The sequence below is a fragment of the Chanodichthys erythropterus genome, chromosome 21 (assembly GCF_024489055.1).
Source record: "Chanodichthys erythropterus isolate Z2021 chromosome 21, ASM2448905v1, whole genome shotgun sequence".
NCBI classification, from domain to species: Eukaryota; Metazoa; Chordata; class Actinopteri; order Cypriniformes; family Xenocyprididae; genus Chanodichthys; species Chanodichthys erythropterus.
This window is the reverse complement of record NC_090241.1, coordinates 2,803,537-2,817,441: the sequence shown is the minus strand read 5'-3', so window position 1 is coordinate 2,817,441 and position 13,905 is coordinate 2,803,537. Positions and strand designations below refer to the sequence as shown.

Here is a 13,905-nt window from a genome sequence, read left to right as displayed (position 1 = left end):
GTTTGTCACAATATTTCCTCTTTTTTTTTTTTAAATAAAGCCTATTTCAAAAATCTCTGGACAGTTGCCATTTACTTTGGCACTGGCCCCGAGTAAACAAAATCATTAGACCAAGTCTTAACAGAAAGCATGTGCTGTTTGTAACCACTAAGATGTTTTCACATAAATCCCTCGTGAATGGAATGAGAGATACAGCGTGCAAAATACCAGAGGAAAAGCAGTTTTAAGCAGACTGCCCCTATGGCTGATTGTGTCAGCCACAATGGACGCTGTAAGCAGTGTGAAAGCTTTAAGGTGAAAACGACACATGCTGTGAGATGTGCTTATCCCATCACCAGCCAGTAAGGATATTAGGAAAAGCATGATGGAAATTATGACTGGAATAAGCCTGCATCTTACCACTAAAGCTTAAAGAATCCAGGCCCATCTCTCTCTCTCTCTCTCTCTCTCTCTCTCTCTCTCTCTCTCTCTCTCTTCCACTTTTCTTCACCCTCTCATGCCCTGCCACTACTAACCCATTTTTTTCCTGCAGTGTAAAACTGTATTTTTCAAAAAGGCACTTTTGCACGTTTCAGTCTGTGGAATTTGCTATTGCTTTCTTGTTCTCTAAAACCACATAGCTCTTTTAACTTTCAAAGAACTTTCTTTCTGGACTACAGCCATTTTCCAAAATTCCAGGAAAAGAGGAGGACATTTATTAAACTTTTTACAAGACAACAAAACCATCTTCACAAGAGAGTGGTGAAGTCATGTTGTACAGTTAAGGACAATGAAGCAGTCACACTTTGGTCTTGTAATAATAATTATGACATATTGCAGGTTCAATACAAGCTAAGCTCAATGGACAGCACTTATGGCATAATTTTAATTACCACAAAAAAACAAAAAAATGATTGAGGTTACAGTGAGATGCTTCTACTTGGAATTAAATCAGGCCAATTTTTGATATATCATTTTTTAAATGCACTTACTTTAATTCTTCTGTTAAAAATTGCACTCTAAAAAACTAATAATTATGTGTCTCATTTCTAATTTCCAACATATTTTGAGTTCATTTTAAGCCAGACATATAGTAATTTTTAAACAATAGTTGAGTTAAATAAAACTTGCCCAGCACGTTGGGCAAACATTTAACCCAACCACTGGGTTAAAAACAGCCCAAGTTGGGTTGAAAATGGTAAACGCAGGTGTTGGGTTAAATGTTTGCCCAACGTGCTGGGCAAGTTTTATTTAACTCAACTATTGTTTAAAAATAACTGACATGATCCATGATAACATGATATTTTTAGTGATATTTGTGAATTGTCTTTCTAAATGTTTCATTAGCATGTTGCTAATGTACTGTTAAATGTGGTTAAAAGTACCATTGTTTCTTACTGTATTCACGGAGACGAGAGCTATTTTCATTATTAAACACTTGCAGTCTGTATAATTCATAAACACATCTTCACTCTTTATAAATCTCTCCAACAGTGTGTAATGTTAGCTTTAGCCACGGAGCACTATCAAACTCATTCAGAATCAAATGTAAACATCCAAATAAATACCATACTTACGCGATTAGACATGCTGCATGAGGAACACTTTGTAAAGATCCATTTTGAGGGTTATATTAGCTGTGTGAACTTTGTTTATGCTGTTAAAGGCAAGCGCATCGGTGCAAATCGGCGCATATTTAATGATGCCCCTAAAGAGACAGTTAAAAAAATGAATAATAAAAAAAAATCTATGGGGTATTTTGGGCTGAAACTTCACAGACACATTCAGGAGACACCTTAGACTCATATTACATCTTTTGAAAACACGTTATACGGCACCTTTAAAAAAAACTATCCAGCAGGTTGGGCAAACATTTAACCCAATTGCTGGGTTTGTTCATTTTCAACCCAACTTGGGTTTGGCATTTTTTAGAGTGTGGGTATTATTTGAGCTGTAAAGTTGTTTTTGTCATTTATACAGGGTTTTAGTTGTTATTTTGTCATGGAAATGAAGCTGTAACTTTACACTGAAAAGGTTAGTAAACTATTTTTCCACACTTGTTATCATTGTTTACATTTTGTCTTTGTTTATGGATTGCAGATTCACTGCCATTGCAAGTGCCTCACAACACAACAGTGTGTCACAACAAGTGCTGTCGATTGAGCTGAGCTGTAGCTGCTGAATGTGGAAGATTCCTTTAATTTAAAGAAATTAACATGTTGACACTTCATGTAACTGATTGCCTATCCTGGTAATAAAGCTCTTTCTGATTCAGATTCTGATTTGAAAACGAGTCTAAACAGAGAATGTTAAAAGAGTTTACATTTAAGAAACAATAATTAAATTTAGTAGAATTCTCCAGTCTTAAGCTGTAGACCTTTGTGACATTTGACATTTTTCATATTTGTGAGGGTGGCTCACAGAAACACCTCCAGCAGGAGTGCAAGCCCTGAGTTAGGCCAGAGCTAGCATGTGATTAATGTGATGCTCACTAACCCCCATGGTGAATTGGAGACCAGGGGTCGAGTCTATTTTTCTTTGCGAACGCTTGTGGCTAAACCTGAGCGCAAACGTTGTTCATCATTGCGCCACATTAGCTCGCCAGAGCATTGACTGGCACAAACCAGAAGCGTGTGCCCCTTCACTTTGATTAATGTTGGAAAACACTCACTCCAGCTCTATCATGAGTGAAGACCTGGCGTCCATTAGGAACAGTGCACGCATACATATAACCCCTGGAATAAATGCTGGCCCCTCCATCTGATATATTCATACATTGAATATTGTGAAGGAGATGGATTTTTTTCTTTCTTTTTTCATTAAAGGCGCTCTCATCCTGAATATCCTACTTTCAGACAATGTAGTATGTGAAAAGTAGTATGTCAAATGAGATATTTTCACTATCTCATGAGGCCAAGGCTGACGTTTTAGGTCATATTACAAATTCTAGCATTCTGAGCATTATTATTTTTTCCATTCACATATATACTGTCACTGTTATACAGTCTCTGGTTTGGTGCATATTGTTGAATAATGAGTCTTTTTTTAAGGACAAGCCTCAAAAGAGTTCAAACATCTTGTTTATTTGCCAGATATTTCATAGACAGATCACATTTTGCAAGCAAGTTGGGGGCCTGTATATTTAATTAATTATTTTTTTCTTTTTTGGAGTTAATGTGTTTAATGTCAATTATATATGTTGAAAATGTACTTAGTGCATTAGTTTTAGCAATGCCAAATTAAGTAAATGTGTTTACCACATTAAATAAAATTGATATTATTTAAAAAGAGAGATTATAATTAAAACTGCTAGAAACAGCAAGGTCATGTGTTTGATTCAAAGGGAGTGCATGCACTAAAAACAAAGTTAATAACTAAGTTGTTTTTTATAAGTATGTGCGAAATAAATATTCGTCATTGACGAAAGTGTTTTAAAAGTGTTTAAAAGTGTCAAAACATATAATTGAGATGTAATTAATTTTGAAGTTTTATTAAGTATAACAGTGAGATTGTATGGTTTTTATAATTATTTAACACTGCTTTTGTCATTTATTACAAGATGGACAAAATTTGTCACTAAAAAAGTCATTTGGTTTAACCAAAATTTTGTTTTTACCGAATGACACTTTTGGTTTTGCTGAATGACGATATTTTCAAACAATGCTAACAGGCTGATATCTAGCTAGCTAACAAAAGGACAATCAAACATTTTATATTTAGTACAAGTTTTTAAAATATTACAACATTTTCCATGTTTTATATCGGTTGCACCGAACGACCTGATGTTTCGGGATATGCGTATGAGCAAGTGAAAACATGAATTTTTCATATAGTTAAGAGAGAGTTAGTTACTTTGCTTTATGACCATGTGATCCTTTGCAGGTGTCTGAATGATGCCACATCCTGTCTCATGATACTGACCGCATGACTTGATCCAAAACGGTCTCTTTATATTGGTTACTCCAAATGACATCAATGAAATTCTTTTTTCCGGATTTTCTCACAACAAAGCAACAACTTTGTCACATAATTTTAATACCATTTTGCACTATGTTAGTATATGATGTTATAAAATCATGCCAGAATTAAAAAGTTTATTACATTTTAAGATATTTTAATCACAAATTAAATGGGTGTATTGGCCTTTGGATGGTTAAACTGAATGACTTTTTGATACTTCAAAATCTTTAAAATACCTTTATATGTAGCAAAATATAATTAAAACCTTTTGAATTCAATAAAAGAGATCAAGTTGTACTACCTTACATACTTTGGATGTCATATCTTTGTTTATTATTATTATTATTATTATTATCATTATTAAGGCCTTTGGATAAAAACATGACCCATTGAACCAAATCCATATAAATGCACTTCATTATCGATATTTGTACTGCACCTAAAATACATACATAAACACGTACATAAACACCCTAACAGTTGTTTTTCTATAAATCTTTTTACTTAAAAACTGTATTTTAAAAGTTTTAAGTTCATCTTTTATAGATCTTATTTTACAGATTACAAAGGTGGTATTTTATTCAAAATATATTCAGAGTATATAAGAATGTATTTACTTACCGTGGATAAATATGTTAAACTCAAAAACTTACCATTACTTGGCAATTTGTTTTTTTTTTTTTGTAGATGATGAACGACTTTGCTTGCTTCCAGGATATGATGTAATCATCACTTCCTGTCTGAGCGCGAGTCTGCGAGCAAACATGGCTGCCTCCGGTTGCAGAGGCGTGAGATCGATTTTATGGAAGTATGGGAGCTGCGGGAAGAGTTTTTGTGTGTCCCGATCAAAGACGGCTCTGCAGGTGAAAAGCAATCTGAAGTTTGTTCGACACAGAGCTGTTTTTGCGGCTAGTTAGTCGTATTTGGTAGTGATGCTGTAGAGAGCAGAATGTCCTTGTGGCTAAACAACAGTAATAGTCGAGTCTGTATAAACGAGCAGATTGGCAGGATGGAGTGAACTGTTCTTCCGCTGCAGTGCAAACGTGTTGAGTTATGCCTGAACTATTTCAAAGATTTATGTTTTTGTGTTTTAATACAACATAATAGCATAATAGCATTAAACATAATAACATGACATTATGTCCACTGCCCAAGCTAAAAGATAATACAGATGCAAGATGAATCAAAACAAGATTATACTAACTGCTTTTAATTAGAACATTATTTTTGATACATTTTTTTTTTTTTTTCCTCTACAATTAATATTTATCTTTCATCATTTCATATGAATGTGATCAGTTGTTCTTAAAGGTTTAGTTCACCCAAAATTAAAATAATGTCATTTATTACTCGCCCTCATGCTGTTCCATACCCGTAAGACCTTCGTTCATCTTAAGGATGAACGCAAATTAAGATATTTTTGATGAAATCCGATGGCTCAGTGAGGTCTGCTCTGCATAGCCAGCAATGACATTTCCTCTCTCAAGATCCATTAATGTACTAAAAGCATATTTAAATCAGTTATAAGTTGTTATTTTTTTCTTTTTTTTTTGGCGCACCAAAATATTCTCGTCGCTTTATAATATTAATATTGAACCACTGAACTCGCATGAACTAATTTAAATATGTTTTTAGTACATTAATGGATCTTGAGAGAGTTACCATGGAATCAAAATGGACAGTTTTTGTTTTTATGGAATATTGCTATGTTTATTATAAATTATTTATCCATGAACATAAGCATTTTTTAAAATTAATGCACCCTCATAATTTTAAACCAAAATAACTCCCTCTTGCGACTGCATCTCTTCTCTGATGATGTTTTTTAGCATTAGGGCGGGACAATGAAATCGCAGCAATAGCAAACCACAACGATCCAACAGTCCAGTCAGTTCCCAAAGGACAAACTCAAGTCCTGCCCTGTATTTTTTTTGCTTTTTCAAGGAGCTGTTTCACTCGTATAGCCAGATCTTCAGAAGCTCTGGACTCCATAGCAGCTTTCATTGGCCAAGGACTGCCCAGAGGCCGTCTGACTGACATGTAAAGCAGCCAATTAGTTTTTGTTCCGCGTCATATTTAGGGGCGTGAAAATGTAAAATGATGGACGTATTTATTTAAAGAGTATGTCGCAAAATTCACAGACTTTTGAAACTCCATCATTTAGCTGATTCTGATAAGCGCTCATTGTCACAGTTGTAAACACGATGGCTTTTTCCATGAGGGGGTTTGGCATCACAGAGGGTTTGCTTCCAGGCGCACCATTAAAGAACATGATAAACACATCTCCTGGAAAATCTGTAGAATTCAACCAATCAATGTTTACAATTTTGTGTGCCATATTCATCAGCCATTCAGCCAATGATCTGTGGGCGTGAGACTACACTTGGATATACATCACACTAGGAAAGAAAAGACTATCACAACTTCTGTTACATGCCGACTTTAACCACAGCATTTGACTGAAATTTATTCTTATGTTTTTTTTTTCTTAATTCCAGCTGCCGGTCAGGCAGATTTGTGTGTCGTCCTCTTTGTGGAAGAAGAACCTGGCAGCGGCAGGCCCAGAGAAATTCACACAGGAGTTCATCAATAAACAGGTGGAGGAGTTTGAAGTCGGTAAACGTCACTTGGCCAACATGATGGGGGAGGACCCAGAGACATTTACACAGGAGGATATTGATGTGAGTTACGCTTCTATTCTTTATCCATGTTCATTCTTATTCTGTTCTTTTGTTTGTGCTGTATGTGTAGTGTAGTTGACACAATTCGTTTTAAAATTAGAAGTTAAGTTAACATTCATTTCAGTCAGTTTTCTGACAGATAAAGCCACCACTAGAGTAATTTTCACCAGGCTGACAGATCTTCACCTCAGTCCTTATGCAACCACACTGACAGCTCTTATATATTTAAGTAATATAAGCAGTAATAATTTAAGTATTTACAGTAAGTAGAGTTAACCGTTCACAATGACTTCTGACACACTGTGCAGTGCTTTTCTCATTGCTTTCAACCCTCTACAATGCGAGTAAATCACTGGCATATGCAACTAAATTTTCACTCTGGGTGACTAAATGATGCCTAACTTATAATAATTTGTTACTATTTCACTTGCCAGTGTGTGAGTTAGAGGCCAAGTTTAAGTTTAGCACAGATATGTTTTCACTCGCCGAAGATTCTGACTGAGCACTTGAGATTTTCACTCTCCGTCAAGCGATCTGTAAAGCGCGCTATTTCAAATCATCTCAATGGATGCACAGCACCGTAAGCTCTAATGTGACGGTGCACACTTGCTGTCGCTTACCTGAGAGCGCTCAGTGTTTCTCTCAGGTGCATAGAGAGAGAGCGAAAGAGTCTTACATGCAACACAGAATTGACACTCTACATGTAAATTTTATATATATATATATATATATATATATATATATATATATATATATATATATAATTTTTTTTTTTTTTTTTTTTGTATTTTCCTGTCAAAATAACAGATTACTTTGGAATTATTCTCAGTCTTAAAAACAAAAGCAACCTCTGTTAATGGGTGGAACTAATGCGCAAATGACAGTCTCATTGGCTGGCGCTCACCTATTATAATAATCAGAGGATTATTAAGGCAGCTGACGTTAACCCTTAAATGCATGACTGTTTCGCCAATCATTCTTACATATTCGGGTCTTTATTGACCCGGATCAATATCTAATACAGAAGGATCTCTACCTGTCGCAATAATATAAAACTCCTCTGATATTAGAGAAACAATTACAGAAGAATAAAATAAATCGTATTTTGTTACCTTTTGGAGCTTGAAAGGGCTCAGTTTGAGCAGATGTTTTAATGCCATCACTGTCCTCATCAGAGCTCATTTCATAGTAAATTCAGCAAATAATAGGCTAGTTTTATGTTTGAGGTCACGAATATGAGCCCATTCGCAATCTCAAACGTGTTCTCAAAACTATAATTTTCAACATCTTCAAAATCAATATTTCAGTCGCTAACAGCTTCACCAGATCCATCCAGTAACAGTTAGTCATATTTGATTGCGTTCATTCAGTACTTGCTCTGCAGTAAATCGCTGAGCCATTTCATGTTTGTTTTATTATTTTGTTTTCTGTCTGAATGAGACGTCACTTCAGCATTGTGTATCAGACATCGCCACCTTGTGGAATAAAGGTGAATTGTACTTTTTCCGTCATCTAAGATTCAATTATTGTTGTGCATAAAAAAATACACATACATTCATACACACCTCGGGTCGTTTGCGACCCTATACAATTTTTACACAAAATGAATGCAAAAATAGGCATTCTTTTATAATTTTATGATTCTTTTCTTGTCATATTCTTTATAATAAATTGATTGAGGAATACCAAGCAGGTTGATGTCTAACTTTAAAAAATGATTGAGGAGGAGGATTGTGAATTATGTCCCGGGTCACTAAAGACCCGAGGTATGCATTTAAGGGTTAATGGAGGAATATGCAGCTTTACTCGCAAACTACAATTCCTGTTTATCAATAAGGTGAGAAGCAGAGCTGTTATAAACCCAAATACACTAATTAATTACATAAACTGATAAGTGTACTATCAAAGTAGTAATGAACATGTTTACCGTCGTAATGATGACGGTAGCGCACACAAAAGTAGCAGCTGTTCTGTGCTCTGGCACGGTTAGCGCTCACACTGCATGCGAACCGCGCTCAAGCCGCGCAACTCTTTCAAGTGGCCCAGAGACGGCTAAACGAACTGCGCCCGGGCATGAAACAGAGCAATCACACTTGTCAAACGAATCGGGCTGTGAGGGTCAAGCGCTCGGGCATGGTTCTGAGCGCCTAGTGTGAGTACATGCTTAAAGCGTTAGTTCACCCAAAAATGAAAATTCTGTCATAAATTTTTTGACGTAGAACCTGGAAGCGTAAACAGCGTATGAGAATGACACCGAAGAGAAGATATTGTTGCATAAAGTCGTTATTTTGTTTTGTTTTTGAGAACAAAAAGTATTCTCGTCGCTTCATAACATTAAGATGGAGCCACTGCAGTCACATGACTGTTTTAACAATGTCTTTTAGTAGCTTTCAGGACCTTAAAAGTTTTGATTATATTGCTGTCTATGGACGATTTTATCAAAAATACCTTAATTTGTGTTCTGAAGATGAATGAAGGTCTTACAGGTGTGGAACAACACGAGGGAGAGTAATTAATGACAGAAATTTCATTTTTGCGTGAACTAACCCTTTAAGTGGGATTTCATGTTAATAGCGATTTATCGCGCAGCCCTTTTTTGGTGGCAGTGCTGCCAAAAAAAAAAAAAGTCCTTGATTTGTGATTTGTTTTATTGTCTCCACTCTTCTAATGTTTACACATCTGTCTAATGATTAAGTAAAATTCTCCCAAGCTTTTCAGTTCTGATATGTAAATTAGAGCATGAGCAATTTCTAAATAAGATTATTCCTTAAGATCGTATCTTTTTGTTTTTTAACCTGTCACTCTTGAAGCTGAAAGTAAAGTCAACTTTCTGCAGGTGTCACATAGAACTTCTTGGACTTGCTTAGAAATTGGCAAACAGTATTTATGTCCAATATCTTATTCTGTGCCAGAAAGAAATGGCTGTAATTGATTATCCCACTAATTTGGTCCAATTTCTCGATTCTTAGCATTATTCCCCAATCTCTGTCACCATTAATGAATTGAGTCCTCAGAGTAAGTGTGGCTAAAAGAAGCTGACACGTACCGTCCCTCTGCCAGCTGATCGGTGGGTAAGGGGTGGAAACGGCTGCGACTGCGGGGCACAGAGCAAGTACAGGATGGGGTGTCTGTGCCTGAGCTGGCACCGGCGTGTCTGCCAAGCGCTTCAGCCGACATGACGTTCCCGTGAATGCGCTGAAGGTGTGAAACAGCTGCACAGCAAGCGCTGCCAGGAGGAAGTAATTAATAAAGACTGCAAGCCTCACCTGCTTTCTCTCGCTGTCTTTCGTCTATTCGCGCACACGTTGCGTTTGCACCCGTCAGGTGGGCTCTGACGTTCATGCTACTGAAATTGGGAAGAAATTTGCTGATTTTTTTGACAATAACAACATGAGTCAAAGTTTTAAAGGAGAGTGTCATGGAGGCTTCAGAAGTTTTGGAAAATAGCAAAGGTTATATGATCTGCGTTTATGTATCTATGGAGCTTGGCAGTGACACGTCATTTATTTCCATTGTATGAATAATATCTGCAAAATATCTCATTTTTTGTTCCACAAATAATAATACTGATGTCAAACCTTAGTTTGTAGAAAGTAGATTATTTTTTTAGGTGAACAATTACTTTAACACAAGGGTCAATCACAAATAAGGGCGTCTAAAATAAAGAAAATTATTTTATTTTTATTTTTTTTATAAAAAATTAAAAATATGTGGAAGGTTTTTTAGAAATGTCTTCATGTTGGTTTCATATGGTTTTAACTCTCATACCATTTTAAAAATAATAAAACTAAACTACTTAATATTTTGAAATCTTTTGTTGAACTAAAATAAATTTTAGCTCAGAAATTAAAAAGTGTATTCAAGTTGCATGTATGAACTGTATTTATGTACACTACTCTTCCAAAGTTTGGGACCACTAAGATATTTAATTTGAATTTGTTGTATAATTATTATAGTGTAAAGTCTCTAATGCTCACCAAGGCTGCATTTATTCGACCAAAAATACAGTAATATTACAATAATTATAATTATTACCATTTAAAAATCAGTGTTTTCTATTTTAATGTATTTTAATATGTTTATAATATATTTCTTCCTTTGATGGCAAAGCTGAATTTTCAGCAGCCATTACTCCATTTATATATTTTGGTCATTGACGAATAAGGTGTCTGAATGATGTCACATCCTGTCACATGATATTGATCACATGACTTCAAAAATGGCTCCTCTATATTGGTTACTCCGAATGACATCAATGAAATTAATTTTTCTGGACATTCTTTCTCATAAAAAAAGCAACAATTTCTACACATAATTTTAATACCATTTTTGCACTGTTAATATATGATGTTATAAAATCATGCCAGAATAAAAAATATACATTTATTACATTTTTAGATAATTACATCACAAATGAAATGGCTGTATTGGCCTTTGGACGGTTAAACCGAATTACCTTTTGACACTTCAAAATCTTTAAAATACCTTTTATATGTAGCAAAATATAATTAAAACCTTTTGAATTCAATAAAGGAGATCAAGTTTTAATGCCTTACATACTTTGGATGTCATATCTTTATTTTTATTAGTATTATTATTATTATTAAGGCCTTTGGACATAAAAATGACCCGTCACGTCATTGACCCATTTACATTTTACATTTATGCAATTAGCAGACACTTTTTTCCAAAGCTATTTACAAAAGAAATTTGTCAAAGAGCTAACAATATCTGTAATATACAATGCCATGTTTGTTAGACAAATACATGCATACATAAAAATAAATAAATAAAATAGTTCAAAACATCATTACTTGGAATAGAAGTCTTTTGCAGCATCATAAATGTACTGTAAAATTTGATCAATTCAATTTGTCCTTGCTGAATAAAACTAAATAGCTTAAAAATATATATTACTGACTGCAAACTTTTGAACAGTAGTGGAATTTTGGAATAATTGAATAAATCAGGACAAAAATTGAGCTTCATTTCATTGAGTCATATGATCACTTAAATATATCAACAACTATACAGTATTGTGCAACAACACGATTTTTGGGTGAACTATTCCTTTAAATGTGCTGTATAAGGGTCAGCGAGAGGGCACAAATGTCATGTAAAATTAAATTACGCCTTGGTGCAAGCAACCTTGACTAACTACAGGGAAAAAATGATGCTGCAAAAGAGATGGGATGGCAGGATTGGTCTGGTGTAAACATGTACGCCCTTGTCACCTGAGAAGGTCAGACACTTTTAGATTTTTGATTCTGCGTTCTCCATGCCACATGAAACGAGTGGTCAGACGTCTCCAAAAATCTGTTTCGAGAGAGCGCTAGTAGCAAGTTTGCTTTCCCAGATTGGGCTCGTGTGAAGTGTAGGCAGCAGAGGTTTCTAGAACACTGTGACGAGGCTAAACCTCCCTGAGGGAGTTGGGCCATATTGCTTTTCAAGGTATGAACAGGTGCTGCCTTCATCTGTCACTGCATCCTGCACCGTTCTGTCTCCTCTTCTCTTTGTGTAGCTTTATTTCACTCAGTTTCCCTCACCCTGTGGTTTTACATGGATATCTGTTCTCTTGGAGTGCATCTGCCATCACCTTACTTTTTTCTTTCTTTCTCTTTTCTGTCTCTTTATCCTGGAAAACAGGGTCAAAGACCCAAAGGTTGCCATTCTGAATGTCTCATGTTATGCGAATAAAAGTTGTATGCCCTGTTCAGTGAATCATTTGATTCTTTATGAGAGAATTTGATGAAGAGAATAGAGATGACGTATTTTTGTAGGCCAACCCGGAAGTTAGCGTCGCACTGGTTCCCTCGACAAAATCCCAATAGGGTTTTTCCAAAAGCTTTTTAATTATAGCAAAAAGTAAAAAATAAGCTTTGTAATCATATTTTGACTGTCAAGATAATTTTCACAAATGAACACAACTTTGAAGCCTAAATATAATCGTCAGAAAATAAAAAAAGCTTACCTTAGACATCAATGTCACCACCACCGAGCTCCAGACAACTTTTTCAGTCTTTTTCCCTGAAAGTTTGAGTTAAAATAGTTTGCAAGAGTGCAATTGTAAACATGAGGCTGTGAAAGTGGACTAGTATATAGATAAGTTTACCTGATTGGTGTGATGTTTAATGTCCCGTTGAACAACTTGTTAGCAACCGTTTTTTTTAAGACACGGAAAAAAAAGTGTCTATTTGCACCAAGTGTATATAGCCTGTCTTTTTGGCAAAGGCAATTTACACTAACTCCGCCCACCAATGTCTGATTGGACCACACAAGATTAAAGAAAGACACGTGCGTACAAGTAGCTTTTGACGCGATATAATAAAAATAATAAAACTAAACTACTTAATATTTTGAAATCTTTTGTTGAACTAAAATAAATTTTAGCTCAGAAATTAAAAAGTGTATTCAAGTTGCATGTATGAACTGTATTTATGTACACTACTCTTCAAAAGTTTGGGACCTCTAAGATATTTAATTTGAATTTATTTTATAATTATTATAGTGTAAAGTCTGCAAGGCTGCATTTATTTGACTAAAAATAATATCTTGAGTTTGTGTTCACCACAGACCTTATTTCAGGCTTTTAACCAAAATCCCATTGAGGAAAAACCCATTGACTTCTGGACGATGAAACCGGAAGTGTTAAAATGCGAACTTGTTTCTGTGTTTTGGCCTTCAAAAATACGTCATCCCTGATAGAATAGATCAGTGTTTCCCAAATGTAGTGAAACACACATGGGGTGCACAATAAAAATATTTTATTGTCAAACTGTTACATGCATTTTCAAAATTGGCACTAATCATTTCCCATCAATCTCAATAAGATAATTTCATAAAATGTTAATAAAAATTATCATAATCATAATCAAAAAAATATTCAGAATTAGAATGTTAAATTTCCCAAAAATAAAAAGTATATGACATAAAATTTGTGCATTCTGATGCTTTTTTGTTTTTGTTTGTTTGTTTGTTTGTTTAGAGGAGTATTGCATACCTCTTCCCCTCTGGACTCTTTGACAAGCGAGCAAGACCTATAATGAAGGTGAGATTTGCTCCAACTATTTTGCATTTATTTATTTTATTTATTTACTTACTTATCTACTTATTTACATAATTACTTACACACAGTCAAGACTCAATATGGTCATTTCTTTCTGTTTTAGCACCCAGAGCAAATATTCCCAAAACAGACAGGTATGGAAAAGCTGTTTTATCTCTCTGCTCTGACACCAAATATATACGCATGCTGATATCTGGTAATGAATTACTCATGCCCTGT

General features: G+C 35.0%; 1 protein-coding gene across 1 annotated transcript in view; it reads left to right on the top strand.

Annotated features, from left to right (window-relative positions):
* Positions 1 to 4,688: 4,688 nt before the first annotated feature.
* The window catches only part of mrps9 (mitochondrial ribosomal protein S9), a 33,793-nt gene continuing 24,576 nt past the window's right edge, over positions 4,689 to 13,905 (top strand). The window contains exons 1-4 of the mRNA XM_067374719.1: positions 4,689 to 4,802; positions 6,438 to 6,620; positions 13,606 to 13,668; positions 13,790 to 13,820. Of these exons, the coding sequence (XP_067230820.1) occupies positions 4,704 to 4,802; positions 6,438 to 6,620; positions 13,606 to 13,668; positions 13,790 to 13,820 (376 nt within the window). The 5' untranslated portion in view covers positions 4,689 to 4,703. The remainder of the gene's footprint in view (positions 4,803 to 6,437; positions 6,621 to 13,605; positions 13,669 to 13,789; positions 13,821 to 13,905) is intronic.